The 23,268-nt window shown below is 34.4% G+C and overlaps 3 protein-coding genes across 13 annotated transcripts; all 3 read left to right on the top strand.

Moving 5' to 3' along the window:
- The first annotated feature begins 739 nt into the window (after window positions 1-739).
- Window positions 740-21,666, top strand: LOC132174853 (paired amphipathic helix protein Sin3-like 6). 8 transcript variants are annotated; one of them, XR_015911719.1, is made up of 7 exons: window positions 18,958-19,196; window positions 19,322-19,585; window positions 19,873-19,967; window positions 20,119-20,233; window positions 20,604-20,727; window positions 20,823-20,914; window positions 21,002-21,289. XR_015911719.1 is itself a non-coding variant. In XM_088514640.1 (6 exons), coding segments are annotated over exons 1-6 (441 nt in total). In that variant the 5' UTR covers window positions 740-1,588; the 3' UTR covers window positions 21,480-21,666. The 8 variants fall into 8 exon arrangements, 3 of the variants coding, with proteins under 3 accessions (XP_088370766.1, XP_088370765.1, XP_059444491.1); XR_015911717.1 differs by having other exon boundaries at window positions 19,830-19,967; XM_088514640.1 differs by lacking the exons at window positions 18,958-19,196; window positions 19,322-19,585; window positions 19,873-19,967; ... (1 more) ...; window positions 20,604-20,727; window positions 20,823-20,914 and adding exons at window positions 740-1,614; window positions 1,762-1,869; window positions 2,266-2,389; window positions 2,514-2,615; window positions 21,479-21,666 and having other exon boundaries at window positions 21,002-21,081.
- On the top strand, window positions 4,056-6,233 carry LOC132176440 (paired amphipathic helix protein Sin3-like 1). Its single transcript, XM_088514641.1, has 5 exons — window positions 4,056-4,928; window positions 5,080-5,187; window positions 5,545-5,668; window positions 5,765-5,866; window positions 5,968-6,233. The coding sequence occupies exons 1-5, from the start codon at window positions 4,903-4,905 to the stop codon at window positions 6,034-6,036; spliced, it is 429 nt and encodes a 142-aa protein (XP_088370767.1). The 5' UTR covers window positions 4,056-4,902; the 3' UTR covers window positions 6,037-6,233.
- LOC132174852 (paired amphipathic helix protein Sin3-like 1) lies at window positions 12,427-14,860 on the top strand. 4 transcript variants are annotated; one of them, XM_088514638.1, is made up of 7 exons: window positions 12,427-12,669; window positions 12,799-13,062; window positions 13,384-13,478; window positions 13,603-13,710; window positions 14,141-14,264; window positions 14,371-14,472; window positions 14,573-14,859. In XM_088514638.1, the coding sequence occupies exons 3-7, from the start codon at window positions 13,453-13,455 to the stop codon at window positions 14,654-14,656; spliced, it is 444 nt and encodes a 147-aa protein (XP_088370764.1). In that variant the 5' UTR covers window positions 12,427-12,669; window positions 12,799-13,062; window positions 13,384-13,452; the 3' UTR covers window positions 14,657-14,859. The 4 variants fall into 4 exon arrangements, with proteins under 4 accessions (XP_088370764.1, XP_088370762.1, XP_059442544.2 ...); XM_088514636.1 differs by having other exon boundaries at window positions 13,341-13,478; XM_059586561.2 differs by lacking the exon at window positions 13,384-13,478 and having other exon boundaries at window positions 14,573-14,860.
- Window positions 21,667-23,268: the final 1,602 nt, after the last annotated feature.

Genomic DNA, 23,268 nt, shown 5'->3' with positions numbered 1-23,268 from the left:
TTTTTTTTTTTTGTGAAAGCAAAAATAGTTATGAAAACCAAAGTTCAAGTATAAAACGAGCCAAGATGGTAGTGATTTAACTATAATAGAAATAAAAAGTTCTAGAGATTTAGATGTGATTCCAAAATATAAGCATTTGTGGGTTCAATGCGAAAATTGTTCTGATTGGGTCCAAGCAAGGTCTCAATCGGGTCCCCAAAAAATCTTAGCAGTGGTCCGGTTTAATCCTAGCAAGTTCCAACGAAGTCCCAATTGTGGCTCGCCCAGATCCCAATTGCCTACTTTTGTTAACATTTTCTTTCTTCTGATTTTTCTTTTATTTTTTCGGTTGCATGGTTTCCGAAATGAAATCAAGTTCTTTCATGTTAGTGTTGTGTTTCCTCTTGTATTTATTTGAAAGAATATTTAAATTACTTTATTCTTTTTAGCATTTATTTTAATATATATATATATAAAGAAATGATAACAAAATTATTTTGGAGTTTATTTAAATATAACAGTAAAAGTAATTTGAATTCCTAAATTTTAAAAAATAAATAAAAAGAAAGCCGCCACCTGTATTCTCAAGTCAATACAATACCATTCATTTTATCAAATAAATTTTTTGTGAATAACTTCAATGAAGCTTTGTATGTCTTTCGTTAAGAAATTTACAGGTCAGCATGAAAATAGAAAAACAAATGTCAGTAAAACAAATGCGCCGCCCTTCATCCCTCGCCTACGGAAACGAAAAAAAAAAACCTACCGTAAAAACTCGATCTCTCTCTCTCTCTCCACTCTTAGAGAAAACTCCCACAGGCGCCCCCGCCCTCCTCCTAACACCGACCTCCGACGAGTGCCGACAAGGACGAACGCCAGCGCTCGTGTCTCCTTCGTCGTCGCCGGTGGCTAGATTTCGCTAGAAAAAACAGAGAAACCCCAACACTTTTACGACGATTTTGGGTTGTTGTGGAATTGAACCATTCTTGGTGGGTAATCTGACCATATCTTGTGCATTTCGATGTTGAATTTGGTTAATTTCATCTGGGTTATAGTGAATTTAAACTCTTAGGACGATATATGGTTTGTGGGTTTGTGTGGTTGAACCGTTTGATTAGCGTCGTGAGGTGGCGTTGGTCCGGCCTGGCGGTTTTGGTGAGGCTTTTCAGAGGTGGTGATGGGTTTTTTTCTCAGATTCCCGGTGGGGTTTGGCATGAGCGGTGGCGGCGTGGTCCGACTCTGGGCGGTGAAGTTTGTCTCAGGAGGCGGTGGTTTCATGGAAAATCTGAAGGTGCGGTGGGGTTTGGCCTGGGCGGTGAAGCTTCTCAAAAGAGTGAGTTTCTACGACAACCTCACAGAAGACTCGCTCCAATTTTTTAACCCATCCTAAAGATGTGTCAGATGGGTCAGAAATCAGAATGACCCGACCCAAGTAAGACCCAAAAATAATTTCGGCCGAGGACCAACGTGTCATATATATATATGGAGTTAATTTAAGATTTAGCGCCAACTTGCTCAACTCAAACAGATACAATCAATCTCCCTCCCACCTCAAAGATTCGTCTCTCCTTCCTCAAAGATTTGTCATCTCTGCTTGCAACTCGCAAAAATGGTGATTACCGTCCACATCTCACCGTAAGCCGCTACATCTCTATGGCCTTCTCTTTTCTCTCCAAAATTTGTTCTTTAATTTTTTTCTTTCTTTCCTTAATTTTCGTTTATTAATTATTTTCTTTTATTGATTTGACGTATATGTACTCTTTGTTTGATTGCTTGCACTAGGAGCCTGTTAATGGAAATATATGAATTTCTGAAGTTAGTGAGGGAGTACAACAACGGAGAATTATGTGATCCTTTTAAGCAAATACTTCAAGATTTCGATGAACAAAGGTTCTTTCTTTCTTCTGCTTTTTCTTTTGCCAACTTCTATATATATATATATATATATATTCCTCAATAATCTGTATTTAACACATGCATTGATCGTTTATGAGGGAGAAAAAGAGCATAGGGATTGTCAAGAAGTTGTTGTAATTTTGTAGTATAAAACTCCTATAACATGATTGGATACTTGTATACTTTTACATGCCAGAATCTCCTTGCGACAGTGTTATTAATTATAATGTCAAAATCTCCATGCTCATCACTTACTTTCAAACTCTTTAATTCAATTTTGTATTGTGTAGGAATTGTTAAATCATCATTTATTTCAAAAGTTTAAGTTATCTCAAAAGCTTGAGCCAATAGAAAATGATAAGTTTAATCATTTAATAAATACTTTGACAGGAATAACCTTGATGAAGCTTCTTTAAGAGTTCACGAGTTATTCAAGGATTACATTCAACTTACTCAAGGTTACAATGGTCTCAGAAAGCGAGTCATGTTAAATTACTATCATGCCAAACTCTGGGTACGAAATAGAAGCAGTAAATTAATTAAATGCATGCATCCATATTCACTTCTCATACTTCTGATGAATTTGATTCATATATATATATATATATATATATATATATATATATATACAATTACAGGATCGTTTTGGCTTTATCGATAGCCAGCGTTATTTAGACTATTTTAAAATTCTCCGAAGCTATCGTAGTGGGCAGAAGAGCATGAAGAAAATGGTAGAAGAGGTATACCTTAATTACCTCTTCCATCTTCATGCATTCATTATTTGTCTTGTTCCATCTTCCTTAATTTTCTCTCATAATATTTGATTAATTTGTTATTGCAGCTAGCCATACTTTTTGCTGGTCATATGGATTTATTCTTGGAGTTCTGTGAATTCTTACCTTGTGACTTTGATTTTGGTGATTGAGAAAAGGCCATCATCATGGAAAGTTTAAAAACTCAAACATGTTCCAATGATTTACTTTTTTTTTGTTTCTTCTTGTATTTTTACTTTTGTGGTTTGGTAGGACTTAATTCCTGTAAGAGAGATTCACAATTAATTCATCAATTGACAATGATAATTTTTTTCTAGGTGAAATAGAAATTGTATGATGAAGGAATGGTAGCTATAATTGTAGGCACTAGTTATCACTTTAATCATCACATATTGTATTGCTTAGTTCTGGAAACCGACAGGTTTGTTTATTGGGGTCATCAATTGCAGTCTCCTCCAAGTCTTAGTTATGGTTCAATATGTCAAAGATTCTAACATTTTTTTTTTTATGTTCAAATTGTTAGTAATTGGAGTAGTAATATATGCGAGAAAGTTATTATGAAGCACGTTTCGAGCCGCACACCTTGTTCAAGTAGGTGCGCTCTATAGAAACTTTCTCTCACATTTAAAATTCAAATTGCTAACAATCCGAACAACAAATTGCTAGAGATCCAAATCTATTTTTGTGAGAGTATCGTTTGTTAAAATATAAAGAAAAGAAAAAAAAAATGTTATCAACAACATGATCTAATTTGCCTTTACCTAAGTGGGTACCCAATAACCCCCAAAAAAAAAAAAAAACAAAAAACAAAAAATGTTGGGTGCCCAAGTAATTATTTCCTAGATGCACCATGCCACCATCCTTGGTTCTTATTGTCTCTTCAACTTGACTTAAAACATAGTTCCTCCAAGCCTATGAAGGCATAGGACCCCTTATTATGATGCCTAATGTTTACGACGTAGCAGTTTCAAGTGCTTGAAAAAACAGTTTGCTCATTGATGTCCTTTGGACACCTGCCCCAATGTTTTTTTTTAGCCCTTGGGCTCTTTCTCATTAATGCTATTCTATAATTTTTGGAAAAATTACTATTCCCTTATAAAAACAAATGTAACTAAATTTTTTAGAGTTTATTTAAAATTGCAGTTTTAATAAATGTGATTTAAAATTTTGTATTTTTAAATATTATGTTTTTGAAATCACAACTTTTTAAAATATTAAAAAATATTTTTATCAAATATTTGTTAAGCGAAATGAACCTTTCATAACCTGCTTATAAAAATTGTAAAATTTTTTCCATAAAATATTTTTTAAATTGCAATATCATTTTCAGTTATCTTTTAAAAACTAAAATTATTTTTACAAAATTGGAATCTTGCACGAACCCTTAATCCCTCGTCTACGGAAGCGAAAAAAAACCTACCGCTGAACTCTCTCTCTCCACTCTTTGAGAAAACTCCCACAGGCGCCCCCGCCCTCCGACGAATGCCGACCAGGACGAACGCCAGCGCTCGTGTCTCCTTCGTCGTCACCAGTGGCTAGATTTCGCTAGAAAAAAACAGAGAAACCCCGACACTTTTACGACGATTTTGGGTTGCTGTGGAATTGAACCATTCTTGGTGGGTAATCTGACCATATCTTGTGCATTTCGATGTTGATTTTGGTTAATTTCATCTGGGTTATAGTGAATTTAAACTCTTCGGACGATATGTGGTTTGTGGGTTTGTTTGGTTGAACCGTTTGATTAGCGTCGTGAGGTGGCGTTGGTCCGGCCTGGCGGTTTTGGTGAGGCTTTTCAGAGGTGGTGATGGGTTTTTTCTCAGATTCCCCGTGGGGTTTGGCATGAGCGGTGGCGGCGTGGTCCGACTCTGGGTGGTGAAGTTTGTCTCAGGTGGCGGTGGTTTCATGGAAAATCTGAAGGTCACGGTGGGGTTTGGCCTGGGCGGTGAAGCTTCTCAAAAGAGTGAGTTTCCACGTACGACAACCTCACAGAAGACTCGCTCAAATTTTTTTACCCATCCTAAAGATGGGTCAGATGGGTCAGAAATCAGAATGACCCGACCCAAGTAAGACCCCAAAATAAAAGCGGCCGATGACCATCGTGTCATATATATATATATATAAAGTTAGTTTAAGATTGAGGCGCCAACTTGCTCAACTCAAATAAATATAGAAAATCAGAATCAATCTCTCTCCATCCTCAAAGATTCGTCTCTCCATCCTCAAAGATTCGTCTCTCTGCTTGCAACTCGCAAAAATGGTGATCACCATCCACATCTCACCGTAAGCCGCTGCATCTCTATGGCCTTCTTCTCTTTTTTTCTCCAAAATTTGTTCTTTAATTTCTTTCTTTCTTTCCTTAATTTTCGTTTATTAATTATTTTCTTTTATTGATTTGACGTATATGTACTCTTTGTTTGATTGCTTGCACTAGGAGCCTGTTAAGAGAAGTATCTGACTTTGTGAAGTTAGTGAGGGAGTACAACAACGGAGCATTATATGATCCTTTCAACCAAATAATTCAAGATTACGATCAACAAAGGTTCTTTCTTTCTTCTGCTTTTTCTTTTGCCAACTTATATATATATATATTCCTCAATATTATGTTACAATAGAACAATAATCTGTATTTAACACATGCATCGATCGTTTATGAGGGAGAAAAAGAGCATAGGGATTGTCAAGAAAACTTCTATAACATGATTGGATACTTGTATACTTTTACATGCCAGAATCTCCTTGCGACAGTGTTATTAATTATGATGTCAAAATCCCTATGCACATCACTTACTTTCAAACTCTTTAATTCAATTTTGTATCGTGTAAGAGTTGTTAAATCATCATTTAATTCAATTTGCAGAAAATGATAAGTTTAATCATTTAATCAATACTTTAACAGGATTGACTATTATGAAGCTTCTTCCAGAGTTGGCGAGTTATTCAATGGTCACATCCAACTTGTTGAACTTTACAATGGTCTCAACAAGGAATTCATCTTAAACTATTATCATGCCAAACTCTGGGTACGAGATAGAAGCAGTAAATTAATTAAACGCATGCATCCATATTCACTTCTCATGCTTCTGATGAATTCAATTCATATATATATATAATTACAGGATCATTTTGCCATCAACGATAATCAGCGTTATTTGAACTTTTTTGAAATTCTCCGAGGCTATCGTAGTGGGCAGAAGAGCATGCAGAAAATGGTAGAAGAGGTATACCTTAATTACCTCTTCCATCTTCATGCATTCATTATTTATCTTGTTCCATCTTCCTTAATTTTCTCTCATAATATTTGATTAATTTGTTATTGCAGCTAGCCATAAATTTTGCTGGTCATATGGATTTATTCTTGGAGTTCTGTGCATTCTTACCGCGTGACTAGCTTTAATTTTGGTGATTGAGAAAAGGCCATCATCATGGAAAGTTCAAAAACTCGAACATGTTCCAATGATTTACTTTTGTTTCTGTTTCTTCTTGCATTTTTACTTTTGTGGTTTGGTAGGACTTAATTCCTGTAAGAGAGATTCACAATTAATTCAACAATTGACAATGATAATTTTTTTCTAAGTGAAATAGAAATTGTATGATGAAGGAATGGTAGCTATAATTGTAGGCACTTGCTATCACTTTAATCACCACATATTGTATTGCTTAGTTCTGGAACCGATAGGTTTGTTTATTGGGGTCATCAATTGTAGTCTCCCCCAAGTCTTAGATATGGTTCTATATGTTAAAGATTCTAACATTTTTTATGTTGAAATTGTTAGTAATTGAAGTAGTAATATATGTGAGAAAGTTATTATGAAGCACGTTTCGAGCCGCACACTTTCTTGTTCAAGTAGGTGCGCTCTATAGGGACTTTTTCTCATATTTAAAATTCAGATTGCTAACAATTTGAACAACAAATTGCTAGAGATCTGAATCTATTTTTGTGAGGGTATCGTTTGTTAAAATATAAAAGAAAAGAAAAGAAAAAAATGTTATCAACAAGACCTAATTTGCATTTACTTCATATTGCTAACAATTTGAACAACAAATTGTTAGAGATCCGAATCTATTTTTGTAAGGGTATCGTTTGTTAAAATATAAAAGAAAAGAAAAAAAAAAATGTTATCAACAAGACCTAATTTGCATTTACTTTATATTGCTAACAATTTGAACAACAAATTGCTAGAGATCCGAATATATTTTTGTAAGGGTATCGTTTGTTAAAATATAAAAGAAAAGAAAAAAAAAAAAAAAAGTTATCAACAAGACCTAATTTGCCTTTACTTAAGTGGGTGCCCAATAACCCAAAAAAAAAAAAAAAAAAAAAAAAAAAGGCTCTGGGTACCCAAGTTATTATTTCCTAGATGCACCATGCAACCATCCTTAGTTCTTATTGTCTCTTCAACTTGACTTAAAACATAGTTCGTCCAAGCCTATGAAGGCATAGGACCCCGTATTATGATGCCTAATGTTTACGACGTAGCAGTTTCAAGTGCTTTAAAAAACAGTTTGCTCATTGATGTCCATTGGACACCTGCCCCAATATTTTTAGCCCTTGGGCTCTTATTCATTCTTGGTATTCTATAATTTTTGGGAAAATTACTATTCCCTTGGCACTGACATACAATTTGTAGTCGTCCCACCAAACTTTAAAAATGGATCACTTTCTTAAGTTATTTTGTACTTCCATGAGTTTGGCCCCTTCTTTAACATTTTTAGACATTTTATGTTAACATTCGGGCTCCGTTTAGTTTGCGGAGTAAATATTTCTGAAGGAAAAAGAATAGGTCTTACTGAGAATAGAAGAAGTTGAAATGGAATAATTATTCAAGCTCTTTAGTTTGGTATCAACACATATTTTATAATAGGAATTGAACCAAAATTACTAAAAAGCCATATAATTTCTATTTTTTTCCAAAACTAAAAAAAAAAAACATTGTGGGTGGCCGACCACCCCAATTGACAATTGACTATCGTTGTAATATATATTTTTTTTCTTTCTTTTAAGCCATTAAAAAAAAAAAAATCATTCCTGGAGTTTAAGCCATTCTTGTTGTAGATAACAGAAATCCCCACCTTAAGTGATGGAGTCACTGAGACAAAGGAGCAGAAAGTAAAAACCAGTAGCTTTTCATAGGATTACAATAGGCATCAACATAATATGGTCATGGACTTCACTTTATCGAGTTGAAACCAATTATCCACACAGCTATGTCTAAAATAAAAGAGCACAAGAACAAGATGTGAAAGACAGATAAACAAATTAATGCAAGTACTCAGAGATAAAAGAGAGAAACAGTGCCAAAAGAGATGGATCCAAGGTCATGGTGACTGGGCAGAGAAGAAACAAGAGAACTGATGAATTATCAACTTAAGCTGGGCAGTGTTGTTTTTGTGATATTTTGGGTTGGACAGATTGACTACTTGGATAATATTGATGTTTTGGTATTTGCTTATTGGGGTGCATTTTGTTGCTGGATTTTAAACGGTTACTAATAATTTATCTTGGACTAAGTTGAATATATATGTTTGGTAAAAAAACAAATTAACTAAAAGTTGGAAGTCGACTTGAAGTGAGCCAATGCTGGGTCTGCGGGCTAGGGTGTGCTCAATAGAGCCAATCTGGAAGTACATCGGGGCATCATAAGGTTGACAGTGGGGTTTCACAAACGCCGAGAGCCAACTCCCAAGCATTACTCCGAGATGGGCCCAACTACCCCAAGAGATGTACCAATGGCGCAACACAAAGCTCTCCTAAAGCCAACCCCTAAACCGGGTCACAAGTAGGGGTGTGAATGTAGGCGGTTAAAAATCGTCCGTTAATCGTTATAACCGCTAACTATCTTTTTATATAATATATTTTTATAATTTTTGAGTATTAATATATTATCACTATAATTTATATGATTATATGATCATATAATCACTTGATCATTAAATCACATTTTTTTAAAAAAATAATTAAATCACAATTTGAGTATTAATATATTATCACTATAATTTATATGATTATATCAAATTATCAATTGATCATTAAATCATTTGATTATATAATAACAAATTATACATATATAATATGACATAACTCATAAGTATACTAATTCATACTAATACAACAATTAAATATCTAGAGACTTATTTCCAATGTATGTTATAAACTTATAAGTCTATATATGTTATAAGTTTATATAAGTCTACATATGCATATGAATAATATAAATATATACTATCAATACTATATAATTCAATGACAATTCAAATATTTTATTCAAGACTTTAAGAAAATCATACTATTAATGTACAATGATGATATAATTCATATAATATCAAATTAAATAATTGACAATGATATCAAATTTGTATAAACAATGATCAATGTGTTACTTATAAACATAATTTAAGTATTAATGTATTATCATTATAATTTTAGTAATTTATATATTATCACTATAATTGATATGATTATATCACATGATGAATTGATCATTAAATCATATGATTATATAATAATAAATAATACATATATAAAATGATATAACTCATAAGTCATAAGTCTACAAGTTAATCATATGATTCATGTAAAATGATAATCATAATTGATTGAATTGAATTAAACAATATATTACTTATAATTACAATTTAATTAAAGCATTATTACACAAAAAAAAAAAGGGTAAAAGAAAGCCCAAAAAATGCAAAAAAAGAAGCCCAAAAAGCCTTAAAGAAAGCAAAAAAAAAAAAAGCTCAATTTTGAAAAAGCGGTTAGCGGGCGGTTATCTATTTCACAAACCGCTAACCGGCGGTTAGCGGTTGCGGTTAGTAAAATCTACTAACCGTAACTGCATTGACACTATAACATCCCCAGCCCGTTAAGACTGAGGTTGCCACTTTTCTTCTTTTACAACAAAAATTTTGCAAATATCTATAAGGTCTATCAGAGTACTTGATTTTAAAGGATACGATAAATGTATAAAACATTTTTCAAGAGATTTTATTACAAGCGAAATTAGAAAACATTAAACTTTAGTTGCGGAATATCATATTATTACAATAACTTATATGAAAAGACTTTGAAAATTAATAATTATTCCCGCCCCCATTCCGGCCTCCTATTCCAGCGTCCTTTCTACCTGAAAACAAGAAATAAAACTGAATGAGCCCAAAGGGGGCTCAGCAAGTAAAATCCACAACTATAAATAGTTTTACTCCTTGTTCTCAGTTTTGAAAATCATTTTCGCAAATAAATATACTTCTAGCCATAATAATATATGTATGTACGGTTGCATCTCCCGTAACATATACATACTATTACATCTAGTAATAGATCATCGTTGTAAATCATCTTTATAAATCATCATCATAATGCATCATTATAAATCATCATTGTAAATCATCTTAGCATATCATCGTTGAAATTATAGTATCATTTTCTCATAATAGGGCCCATGTACACTGTTACCCATGTGCACGAGGGTTGCGGGTCCTGTGACCATGGCACTGAACTGTGGCCACAGCCATGCCCGACCGTCAATTAACTCTTTCTTGGTGCACTCAACGGTCTGGTTGATGGAATACCACCTTCTGGCATAACCTCCTTCAGTGGTTTCGCCTCCATCCGAGTATCGGTACCGAACTCTTCTCATTCTTACTTATCTTGGGGCCAAAAATACTCTCCTCCATACATGTGCCCCCATTTCATAAAAATTTATCTTATCTCTTGTACTTTTCTTTGTACTTCTTTTTATGCATCTTAGGGCAACATGTAAGAGGGTATATCATCATTTTTCTTTCTTATAATCATCATCATTTCTCAACTTTCTTTTATCAAAGCGGAAACCTTTTCAAATATAAACTTTTTGTACTTAGAAAGCGTTTAAATAAATAGAAACTTTTTAGATAATTATTTTAAAAATCCTTTATGCATGCAACATAACTTCATAATACGTAAATAAAATAATCATTTACAATTTACTAAAGAATTAATAAATAGCATGACAAGAAGTAATTTTAGAAAGGGTAGTGAATTTACTTACCTCTAGACTGAAACTAAAAGTGGTCTGAAGGAATCTAGTTTGCTCCAATCTGACTAACACCACTAGTATATCTTTTGAAACTAATTTCTAAAGTCCGCTATCTCTTGTGTTCTTTCTTTCTTGTAGCGCTTTGTCTCGCCCTTTCTCTCTCTATTCTGAGTAAACACTCTTAGAAAGAAGAAAGACCGAGTAAAAAGCGGAAGAAGGAAGAATATGTGCAAGAGATGAGATAGGAGTAGTGAAATTGTGAAGGAGAAGAGTTCTATTTATAGGAGAAAATCAAATACTATTCTACCTTCAATTTACAATTACACCCTTATTTTACTATTCCACCTACCCACTTAGTATACCTACAATTGACTATTCTACATTCTTATTTAAAATTCTACCCTCCTTATACCTATCATTGACTATTCTACCTTCTTATTCAAAATTTCACCTCCCTTATACCTACCATTGACTATTCTACCTTCTTATTCAAAATTCTACCCTCCTTATACCTACCATTGACTATTCTACCTTTACTATTCTACCTACCCATATAATTCTTCCTACCATTTACTATCCTATTATTTCACCAATTACCATTCTTTAATTACCACTCTCTGTAACACCATAAATTTCCCAATAATTAAAATCCTTAGCTACAATGGATATTAAAATAACATCATTATCGAAATAATCTATTTAAATAATTTTGAAAATTCTTGGGCACTACAGACACCCCTAGTCACAAGCCCGCGCTATTGGACTCGGCAATTCTCACTTATTGGTTGCAACTCTATTATGAAAAGATTATTCGCTTAGTTATCCAATGTGGGAGCAAAAAGATTGAAAAAAAAGGTGGAAGTCAAATTGTACTCATCCCACCAAACTTTAAAAGGGTTTCTTAAATTATTTTATACTTTCATGAGTTTGGCATGGGGTGTCGGCTTGGTCTCGGTTATTGGTTATTGGCTAAAATTGGTAATCGCAACCAAGGTACCTAGTTATTAAATTTAGAAAACCGAAACCGGCAACCAGCTACCAGTTACCCGATTATGTAATAACCGGCTGATTACCAGTTAGTATCCGGTTATTCCAATTGGTCAATGGCGGAGCCATGTTGGTCTTTGAGGGCACCCCCAAAGATTCAAAAGATTTAACAAACAAAATCTTTGTAATCTTTCAATTCATATAATTTAGGGGAAACTTCACTTTGTCTTTCGGAACTTTCAACCGATTTTACAAACTCCTCCTGAATTTTCAAATCTCTCACTTTAAACCCTTAAACTTTCAATTTCTATCATTTTGGACCCCTCTGTTAGTTTTCAACGTTAAACTCAAACGGTTTGACTTTTTATGCCCATTATATCCTCACCCAAAAATTACACCGTTTTGAGCCCCAAAACTACAACACCCACACAGCCCAAAATGACGTCATTTTGGACATTAAAATTATTTATTTAAAAAAATAAATAAATAAATAAAAGAAGAAGAAGAAAAATGGGGTGGTTGGAGTTACCCCCATGGCCGGTATGGGGGTGATCAAACCACCGCCATGGCCAAGGGGTGGTCATTTTCTGTAGATTGTTTGTTTTTATGCATTTTATGTTAACATTTAGATTAAACCCTATAATTGTGTTTGATTTAAAAGTGCTTTTAATACTTAATGAATTTATTTAAAAAAAAAAAAAAAAAAAATTTCATCTAGTAAAAACAAAACATTAAAAGCGCTTATGCTCTTAATCCCTCGTCTACGGAAACAAAAACAAAAAAACTACCGTAAAATCTCTCTCTCGTCACTCTTTAGAGAAAACTCCCACAGCCACGCCCGCCAAAAGCCGACCGCCACCCTCCTCAGAACACCGACCTCCGAATGCCGCCCAGGACGAGCGCACCGCTCGTGTCTCTCCTTCGTCGTCGCCGGTGGCTGGATTTCTCTAGAAAAGGCTGAGAAACCCCAACTCTTTTACGACGATTTTGGGTTGTTGAATTGAATTGAATGCTTCTTGGTGGGTAATCTGACCATATCTTGTGAATTTCGATGTTGATTTTAGTTAATTTCATCTGGGTTATAGTGAATTTAAACTCTTCGGACGATATATGGTTTGTGGGTTTGTTTTGTTGAACCGTTTGATTAGCGGCGTGAGGTGGCGTTGGTCCGGCCTGGCGGTTTTGGTGGTGCTTTTCAGAGGTGGTGATGGGTTTTTCTCAGATATCCGGTAGGGTTCGCCTCGGCCTGAGCGGTGGCGGCGTGGTCCGACTCTTGGTCGTGAAGTTTGTCTTAGGTGGCGGTGGTTTCATGGAAAATCTGAAGGTGCGGTGGTGGGGCTCGGCCTGGGCGGTGAAGCTTCTCTCAGGTGGCGGTTGTTTTCCTGTGTTTGTTCCGGGATGTTCAGCGTGAGGTTGGTATAATCTGGTGTATTCAATACTTTTTGTTTAATTTGTTCCGAGCTAATTTGTCACTCACTTAATGGTGCACACAAAATGACAAAAAGAGTGAGTTTCTACTTTCTACCACAACCTCACAGAATACTCGCTCAAATTTTTTAACCCATCCTAAAGATGGGTCAGAAATCAGAATGACCCGACCCAACTAAGACCCAAAATAAAAACGGCCGATGCCGATGACCAACGTGTCGTATATATATATATATATATATATATATATATATATATATAGAGTTGGTTTAAGATTGAGGCGCCAACTTGCTCAACTCAAACAGCCACAGAAAATCAGAATCAATTTCTCTCCCTCCTCAAAGATTCGTCATCTCTGCTTGCAACTCGCAAAAATGGCGATTGACGTCCGCCGCTCACCGTAAGCCCCCTTCTCTTTTCTCTCCAAAATTTGTTCTTTAGTTTCTTTCTTTCTTTCTTTCTTTCATTTTCGTTTATTAATTATTTTCTGTTATTGATTTGACGTATATCTATGCTTGCACTAGGATCCTGTTAAGGGAAAGCTCTAAATTTGTGAAGCTAGTGAGGGAGTACAACAACGGAGAAGTATATGATCGTTTTAAGCAAATACTTAAAGATCAACTAGAACGAAGGTTCTTTCTTTCTTCTGCTTTTTCTTTTGCCAACTTCTATCTATATATATATAAATATTCCTCAATTTTATGTTAAAATAAAACAATAATCTGTATATATAATATAGTCTTATCAACGCATGCATCGATCGTTTATGAGGGATTGTCAAGAATTTGTTGTAATTTTGTAGTATAAAACGTCTATAACATGATTGGATACTTGTATACTTTTACATGCCAGAATCTCTTTGCGACAGTGTTAGTATATAATTATAACGTCAAAATCTCTATGCACATCACTTATTTTCAAACTCTTTAATTCAATTTTGAGCTACATTATGTATCGTGTAGGAATTGTTAAATTATCATTTATTTCAAAAGTTTAAGCGGTCCGAAAAGTTTGAGCCGATAAAAAATGATAAGTTTAATCATTTAATCAATAATTTAACAGAAATAGCTGTGCTGAAACTTCTTCAAAGATTGACGAGTTATTCAATGATCACATTCAACTTGCTCAAGGTTTCCCTGGTTTCAAAAAGATATTCAACTCAACCGTCTATCACGCCAAACTCGAGGTACGAAATAGAAGCAGTAAATAAATTAAATGCATGTATCCATATTCACTTCTCATGCTTCTGATGAATTTGATATATATATATATATACACACACACAATTATAGGATCGATTTGCCATCAACGATAACCAGCGTTATTTAGACTATTTTGAAATTCTCGAAGGCTTTCGTAGTGGGCAGAAGAGCATGGCGAAAATGGTAGAAGAGGTATACCTTAATTACCTTATCATGCATTAATCATTCTTTATCTTCTTCATATTCCTTAATTAATTTTCTCTCATAATATTTGATTAATTTGTTATTGCAGTTAGCCATACTTTTTACTGGTCATATGGATTTATTCTTGGGGTTCTGTGAATTCTTACCGGATGACTTTGATTTTGGTGAGTGAGAAAAGGCCATCATCACGGAAAAGTTCAAAAACTCAAACATGTTCCAATGATTTACTTTTGTTTCTGTTTCTTCTTGCATTGTTACTTTTGTGGTTTGGTAAGATTTAATTCCTGTAAGAGAGATTCACAATTAATTCATCAATTGATAATGATAATTCTTTTCTAAGTGACATAGAAAATGTATGATCAAGGAATGGTGACTATAATTGTTGGCGCTTGTTATCACTTTAATCATCACATATTGTATTACTTAGTTCTGGGAACCGACAAGTTTGTTTATTGGGGTTATCAATTGCAGTCCATGTTTAAATTGTTAGTAATTTTAACATTTTTTTATACTCAAATTATTAGTAATTGGAGGAGTAATAAATGTGAGAAAGATATTATGAAGCAGATTTCGTGCAAATGGGCTTCATAGGAACTCTCTCACATTTACAGTCCAGATTGCTAACAATCCGAACAACAAATTGTTGAAAATCCGAATTCATTTTTATGAGGGTATCGTTTGTTAATATTTTTGTTTTAAAAAAATAAAAATATAAAAGTACAAAAGAAAAAACGCTGTCAACAAGATATAATTTGTCTTCCCCCCCCAAAGAAAAAAATGGTGGGTACCCAAGTTATTATTTCCTAGATGCACCGTGCCACATGTTTACGCGCTTTAAAAAACAGTTTGGACACCTGCCTCCAATGTGTTTTTAGCCCTTGGGCTCTTTCTCATTCATGTTATTCTATAATTTTGGGAAAAAATCGTCTCAAAAACTTTAAAAAACGACAATCGACTTTCTTAAATTATCTTGCACTTTCAATTTGCCCATTTCGTTAACATTTTATGTTAACTTAGATGAAAAATGTACCATGTAACTGTTAGGGAAAAACATTAATTATATCTGTGCTATAATTTCAAAAGAATTAATCAAATTATAACACGTAAATCTTTAAGGAACAACTTTTTGGCATGTCACACATTGCATGGCCATACCAAACTAAAATTGTCCATTATACCTTCTATCATGTGTTGAAAATACAATTATGCCCCCCTTAGGTTTTTTTACAAAAATAAAAAATAAAAAATCACGACTATAGAGACCCATGACCAATTTGACAATAAGCAGGCGGCAGGACCAGGAAATATAATACTTTTTAAAGAAAAAAACAAAAAACACCTTTTAAAAAATTAGCAAATTATTATTAAAAATCCCATACTATATTCTGTTATATTATATTGAAAGGTAGCTTCTCCTTGCCTCGCATATAGCCAATGGAGTTGTGATTCACACAATGTCGGCGTGCATGAACAGTTCATGCACGCTAAGTAATTTTTTTTTAATAATATTTTAATATTAAAAAAAAAAATTTTGCCACGCGGACGTTGTGTTTATTATTACCGGAGCCAATGATATGATTCTCTCCATTTAATAGCAGCCATGTAGGAAAGAAATTTCAGATTGTTTAAAATATTTATCTAATTTGACTCACACTTGCTAATTGAAGGTATGTTTTATTTTATTTTATTTTATTTTTTATTCAATGCGGGGAAGGGGGAAGGGCTTTCTGATTGAAGGTTTGTTCTTTTTGGCATCTCCTCTCTTTTTTCACCCGACACTGCAGAAATTAGGGGTAACTTTATTAAAAATTCATGAATTTTCATCTGATTTGACAAATTTTTAAACTTCAAAATCTCTCAATTTAACCTCATAAACTTTTAATTGCAATCAATTTGGACACTTCCGTCAGATTTTAAACGTTACATGACGTTTATACCCCTAACTTTTTTATAAAATTTCAACTTTACCCTTAATTCCAAAACTTTTTTTTATTAAAAGAATAAAATATAAGCAGGGATATTTTGGTCTTTTTTGGTATTTCTAAACCCTAAATTTGATGGAGGGGTTCAAATTGAGAGCAATTGAAAGTTCAGGAAATTAAATTGATAGATTTTGAAGTTTGAAAAGTCTTTGTCAAATCGGGTAGAAGTCCAAGGATATTCAATGAAATTACCCCCATAAATTAATAAGTTTGGCTTCGTTTATTAAATTTTTGGGAAAATTATACTTTACCCCTCAAAGTTGGCAGCGTTTTTCAATTCGAATAACAAAGTTTCAATTTTTGCAATCTACCCTACCAAAGTTTCGATTTTTTTCAATTCAGTTCACACGTGATCACTGTTGGACTTTTTTTTTCTCCAAAATGCCCCCATCCCTGTTCTCTCTCTCCGTTCGATCATTTCGATCATTTAGGGATTTTCATTACCGGGTCTGGAGATTTGTGCAGATTTAATCTCAAAGATTCATGATTTCTCCGCTGCAGAGATACCTAGACCCTCCCAATTCCATTAATATAGAGTAGATGACCAAACCCATTACAGTGAATCAACCCATGCAATAGATTGGTCTATGCTGTTGGTAGGGGAAGATCTGCAGTTCGTGGAGTTCGTGGATCTTCCCTTACTCAGAGCAAAGCAGAGATAGAGAGAACCTCACAGCAGTGAAACACAAAGAACCTGAAAATCCATATGGACACGCCACCCCGCCCTGTACAACCATAACACCAACAATCTATGCTTCTTCTTCTTCTTTAACTAAAAGCAAAGGAAATCTAGCAAATTTACCAAGAGTCGCAGCATATGCTGGTGTAGAAGGGGTAAGTTGTCCCATAGAACCTAGCATTCAGACTACCATAAGTTGTAAATTCTTTCTATTATCAAACTTTATTGAAGGGCACCCCCTCATACAAGGTGATCGTGAAGCTCAAGAGCAACGTCTGGGTTTTGCGTCAGAGATTGCCCATTTAGGTGAAGGTAGTTTTTAGTAATTGAATTGATGAGGGTGGGGGCATTTTGCAGAAGAAAAAAAGTCATTCCGTTAGTCAAAGCGGCTTTGACTCACGGAATGGCTGAATTGAAAAAAAATTAAAACTTTGAAGGGGTGAATTGCAAAAATTGAAACTTTTTTATTCGAATTAAAAAACGCTGCCAACTTTAGGGGGAGTAAAGTGTAATTTTCTCAACAAAGATTTTTTTTTGGTAAAATCTACTTAACCCCCTCAAACTATCAACTCAATGACAATTTATCCCAAAAACTATCAATTATGACAATTTACCCTTCAAACCACCAAAACAATGACAATGTACCCCCTGCCCCCCCATGCTATCAAAATGACGAAATTACCTCTATATAATTTTCAATAAAACAAAAATACCCTTAAAAATTGAAAAAAAAAAATAATTTTTTGTTTTTATTTTAGTAAAGTTAATTTCATCATTTTGTTAAAATTTGAGGTACATTGTCATTGTTTTGGTAGTTTTTGAGGTAAATTGTCGCAATTGATAGTTTGGAGAATAAATTGTCATTGGGATGGTAATTTGAACGAGTTAAGTGGACTTCACATTCTCTTTTTTTTAATCTTTTTAAATTAAAAACATTGATAACAACTCAAACAAAAAATATTTATAAAACACACTAAAACAATTTTTATATTTATATCACATCAAAATATATTTTCAAATCAAAAACAAAAAATATTTCTTGGCATTAACAAACAAAATCTTTGTAATCTTTCAATCCTTACAATTTAGGGGAAACTTTACTTTAGCCATCTGAACCTCCAGCCGATTTTACAAACCCTCCCTAAACTTTCAAATCTCTCACTTTGGACTCCTAAACTTTCAATTTTTATCACTTTGGACCCATCTGTTAGTTTTCAGCGTTAAACTCAAACGGTTTGACTTTTTATACCCATTATACCCTCACTCGAAAACTACAACACTCACCCAACCCAAAATGACGCCGTTTTGGGCATTAAAATTATTTATTAAAAGAAGAAGAAGAAGAAGAAAATCAAGGTGGCTGGAGCCACCCCATGGCCGGTCTGGGGGTGATCGAACCACCCCCATGGCTAAGGGAGTGGTCCAGCCACCCCTAAAAGGCCAAAAAAAAAAAAAAACCATTCACAGAATTGGTTTTGGAGGTGGCCGAACCACTCCCAAGGGCTTGGGAGTGGTTTCGGCCAACCCCTACGGTCGGTATGGGGGTTGCCGAAACCAGCCCCAAGCCCTAGCTTGAGGGTGGTTCGGCCACTCTCAAAACCCATTCCGTGAAATGAGTTTTTTTTTTTTTTTTCCTCTTTTTTTGGGGTGGCCGGATAATCTGTATATTGTTTGTTTTTAGACATTTTATATTAACATTTAGATTAAACCCTTTAAGACTTTTTTTTTATTGTGTTTGAAAAATTTAAAAATGCTTTTAATACTTAAAAAAAATCTATTTGAATGAGCTTATGCTCTTAGTCCCTCGTCTACGGAAACAAAAACAAAAAAACTACCGTAGAAACTCTCTCTCGTCACTCTTTAGAGAAAACTCCCACAGCCACGCCAGCCAAAAGCCGCCCGCCGACCTCCTCCGAATGCCGCCCAGGGCGAACGCCACCGCTCGTGTCTCCATCGTCGTCGCCGGTGGCTTGAATTCTCTAGAAAATGCTTAGAAACCCCAACTCTTTTACGACGATTTTGGGTTGTTGAATTGAATTGAACCCTTCTTGGTGGGTAACCTGACCCTATCTTGTGAATTTCGATGTTGATTTTAGTTAATTTCATCTGGGTTATATTGAATTTAAACTCTTCGGACGATATATGGTTTGTTTGTTTGGTTGAACCGTTTGATTAGCGGCGTGAGGTGGCGTTGGTCCGGCCAGGCGGTTTTGGTGGTGCTTTTCAGAGGTGGTGATGGGTTTTTCTCAGATATCCGGTAGGGTTCGCCTCGGCCTGAGCAGTGGCGGCGTGGTCCGACTCTGGTCGGTGAAGTTTGTCTTAGGTGGCGGTGGTTTCATGGAAAATCTGAAGGTGCGGTGGTGGGGCTCGGCCTGGGCGATGAAGCTTCTCTCAGGTGGCGGTTGTTTTCCTGTGTTTGTTCCGGGATGTTCAGCGTGAGGTTGGTATAATCTGGTGTATTCAATACTTTTTGTTTAATTTGTTCCGAGCTAATTTGTCACTCACTTAATGGTGCACACAAAATGACAAAAAGAGTGAGTTTCTACTTTCTACCACAACCTCACAGAATACTCGCTCAAATTTTTTAACCCATCCTAAAGATGGGTCAGAAATCAGAATGACCCGACCCAACTAAGACCCAAAATAAAAACGGCCGATGACCAACGTGTCGTATATATATATAGAGTTAGTTTAAGATTGAGGCGCCAACTTGCTCAACTCAAACAGCCACAGAAAATCAGAATCAATCTCTCTCCCTCCTCAAAGATTCGTCACCTCTGCTTGCAACTCGCAAAAATGCCGATTGACGTCCGCCGCTTACCGTAAGCCGCTACATCTCTATGGCCTTCTTCTCTTTTCTCTCCAAAATTTGTTCTTTAATTTCTTTCTTTCTTTCTTTAATTTTCGTTTTATTAATGATCTTCTGTTATTGATTTGACGTATATGTACTCTTTGTTTGATTGCTTGCACTAGGAGCCTGTTAAGGGAAAGATCTAAATTTATGAAGTTAGTGAGGGACTGCAACAACGGAGAAGTATATGATCGATCGTTTTAAGCAAATACTTAACGATCACGACGAAGAACAAAGGTTCTTTCTTTCTTCTACGTTTTTCTTTTTGCCAACTTCTATATATATATTCCTCAATTTATGTTAAAATAAAACAATAATCTGTATTTAACACATGCATCGATCGTTTATGAGGGATTGTCTAGAATTTGTTGTAATTTTGTAGTATAAAACTTCTATAACATGATTGGATACTTTTATACTTTTACCTGCCAGAATCTCCTTGCCACAAAATCTCTATGCACATCACTTACTTTCATACTCTTTAATTCAATTTTGAGCTATATTACGTTGTTAAATCATTATTATTTATTTCAAAAGTTTAAGCTGTTTCAAAAGCTTGAGCCGATAGAAAATGATAAATTTAATCATTTAATCAATACTTTAACAGGAATAACTGTGTTGTAACTTGTTCAAGGATTGACGAGTTATTCAATGATCACATTCAACTTGCTCAAGGTTTCCATGGTTTCAGAAAGCTATTCAACTTAGCCGTCTTTCATGCCAAACTCGGGGTACGAAATAGAAGTAGTAAATTAATTAAATGCATGCATCCATATTCACTTCTGATGAATTCAATTCATATTTATATATATATACACAATTATAGGATCGTCTTGCCATCAACGATTACCAGCGTTATTTAGAGTATTTTAAAATTCTCCAAGGTTTTCGTAGTGGGCAAAGAAAATGGTAGAAGAGGTACCTTATTATGCTTTCATTCTTTATCTTCTTCCATCTTCCTTAATTTTCTCTCATAATATTTGATTGATTAATTTGTTATTTCAGTTAGCCGTACTTTTTGCTTGTCATATGGATTTATTCTTGGAGTTCTGTGAATTCTTACCGCGTGATCACTTTGGATTGTGGTGAGTGAGAAAAGGCCATCATCATGGAAAAGTTCAAAAACTCAAACATGTTCCAATGATTTACTTTTGTTTCTGTTTCTTCTTGCATTGTTATTTTTGTGGTTTGGTAGGACTTAATTCTTGTAAGAGAGATTCACAATTAATTCATCAATTGACAATGATAATTCTTTTCTAAGTGAAATACAAAATGTATGATCAAGGAATGGTAGCTATAATTGTAGGCACTTGTTATCACTTTAATCATCACATATTGTATTACTTAGTTATGGGAACCGACATGTTTGTTTATTGGGATCATCAATTGCAGTCTATGTTTGTTAGTAATTCTAACATTTTTTATGCTCAAATTATTAGTAATTCGAGAAGTAATAAATGTGAGAAATATATTATGAAGCAGATTTCGAGCATATGGGCTTCATAGGAACTCTCTCACATTGTCCTCAAGAGGTAGCTCAATCAGTTGAGACTACGCCCAATGAAGCGGAAATCACAAGTTCGAATTACCCTCCCCCCTCTTATGAATTGTTGAAAATTCGAATCCATTTTTGTGAGGGTATCGGTCGTTAATATTTTTGTTTTTAAAAAAATAAAAATATAAAAGAACAAAATAAAAAATGTTATCAACAAGATCTAATTTGTCTTTACTAAGTGGGTACCCAATAACCCCAAAAAAATAAAAATTAAAAAAAAAGGTGGGCACCCAAGTTATTGTTTCCTAGATGCACCATGCCATATGTTTACGGTGTAGCCGTTCAAGTGCTTGAAAAAACAGTTTGCGCATTGATGTCCTTTGGACACCTGCCCCCAATGTGTTTTTAACTCTTTGGGCTCTTTGTCATTCATGTTATTCTATAATTTTTGGAAAAAAATTGTCTCAAAAACTTTAAAAAGTGAAAATCGATTTTCTTGAATTATCTTGCACTTTCAGTTTGCCCATTTCGTTAACATTTTATGTTAACTTAAAAGAAAAATGTACCATGTAATTGTTAAAGGAAAACACTAGTTACATCTGTGCTATCATTCCAAAAAAATTAATCAAATTATAACACTTAAATCTTTAACGAACAACTTTTTGGCATGTCACACATCACGTGGCCCATACCTAACTAAAATTGTCCATTATACTTTCTATTGTATGTGTGAAAATATAATTATGCTAAATCCATGACCATAGAGATCCATGATTCTTGAATGATAGGCACTCGGGCTCCGACGAAGCCTCTTGCAAGTCTGGCTCTAGCAAAGCCTCTTGCAAGTTTGGTTTCTCTTGTGCAGCTGTGCTTCTTGGTTTCAAACATCAAAATTTACCATCTCTTGTGCTAACGGCGTGAGTCAAAGAATATATATAATATTTTTATTACTTATTAAATAAGAAAAAGAGCAAAATGACATAGCTTTACTTGATCTGCTATGCAAAACTGTACCATTTTGCATAACCGCTTCTATGCAGTAGAAGCCAGATCCAACAACAAAATCTTTATAATCTTTCAATTCTTATAATTTATAAATTCTTAATGAATTTGGTACAAACACCTTGAATTGGATTGGACACAGTGTCTACCTTTTTTAAAAAATTAATGATTTTATTCCTCAAAATAGAAAGTAGCCAATAACATAAAGCTCTAAACAGCAAGAGCAGATTGCTCTATTAACACAATATCATAAATACGTATGGGTATCTCTTCCATCCATATTTGCTCATTAGGACATGAGAGAGCAAATTTCGCTAAATGATGAGCCGCTGAGTTCGCCTCCCACTTAACATGAGAGATCATCTAGCTCCGGTGCGTATCTAGAATTGCTCGAGCATCATCCACAATCTGTCCATATGGCTTGAAATTTATTCCAGACTCACGAAAAGTTTGGACTACTTAAAGAGAATTTCCCTCAAGAATGATATCTGGCAATCCCCAATCCCTGCTAAACTCCACTGCAACCAAGGATACTAGTGCTTCCGCAGTGTTTACTTTTAAAACAAAAAGAGAAACAATGAAAATATTAATTCAGACCAACTTTGATTAGGACTTTAACATTGAGAATTTTGCTATGGAAAAAATTGATAAATATTACATACAAGTAAAAGTAAATAACATTGCTACGCATAAATTTATTATCATTTATATGATTTAATCATTTATTAATTAAAAGAAAAAGAAAAAAAAAATCATAAAATTTGAGCAGGACTCT

The sequence above is a fragment of the Corylus avellana genome, chromosome 3, assembly GCF_965113065.1.
Source record: "Corylus avellana chromosome 3, dhCorAvel1.hap1.2, whole genome shotgun sequence".
NCBI classification, from domain to species: Eukaryota; Viridiplantae; Streptophyta; class Magnoliopsida; order Fagales; family Betulaceae; genus Corylus; species Corylus avellana.
This window is presented reverse-complemented; position numbering and strand designations above follow the sequence as displayed.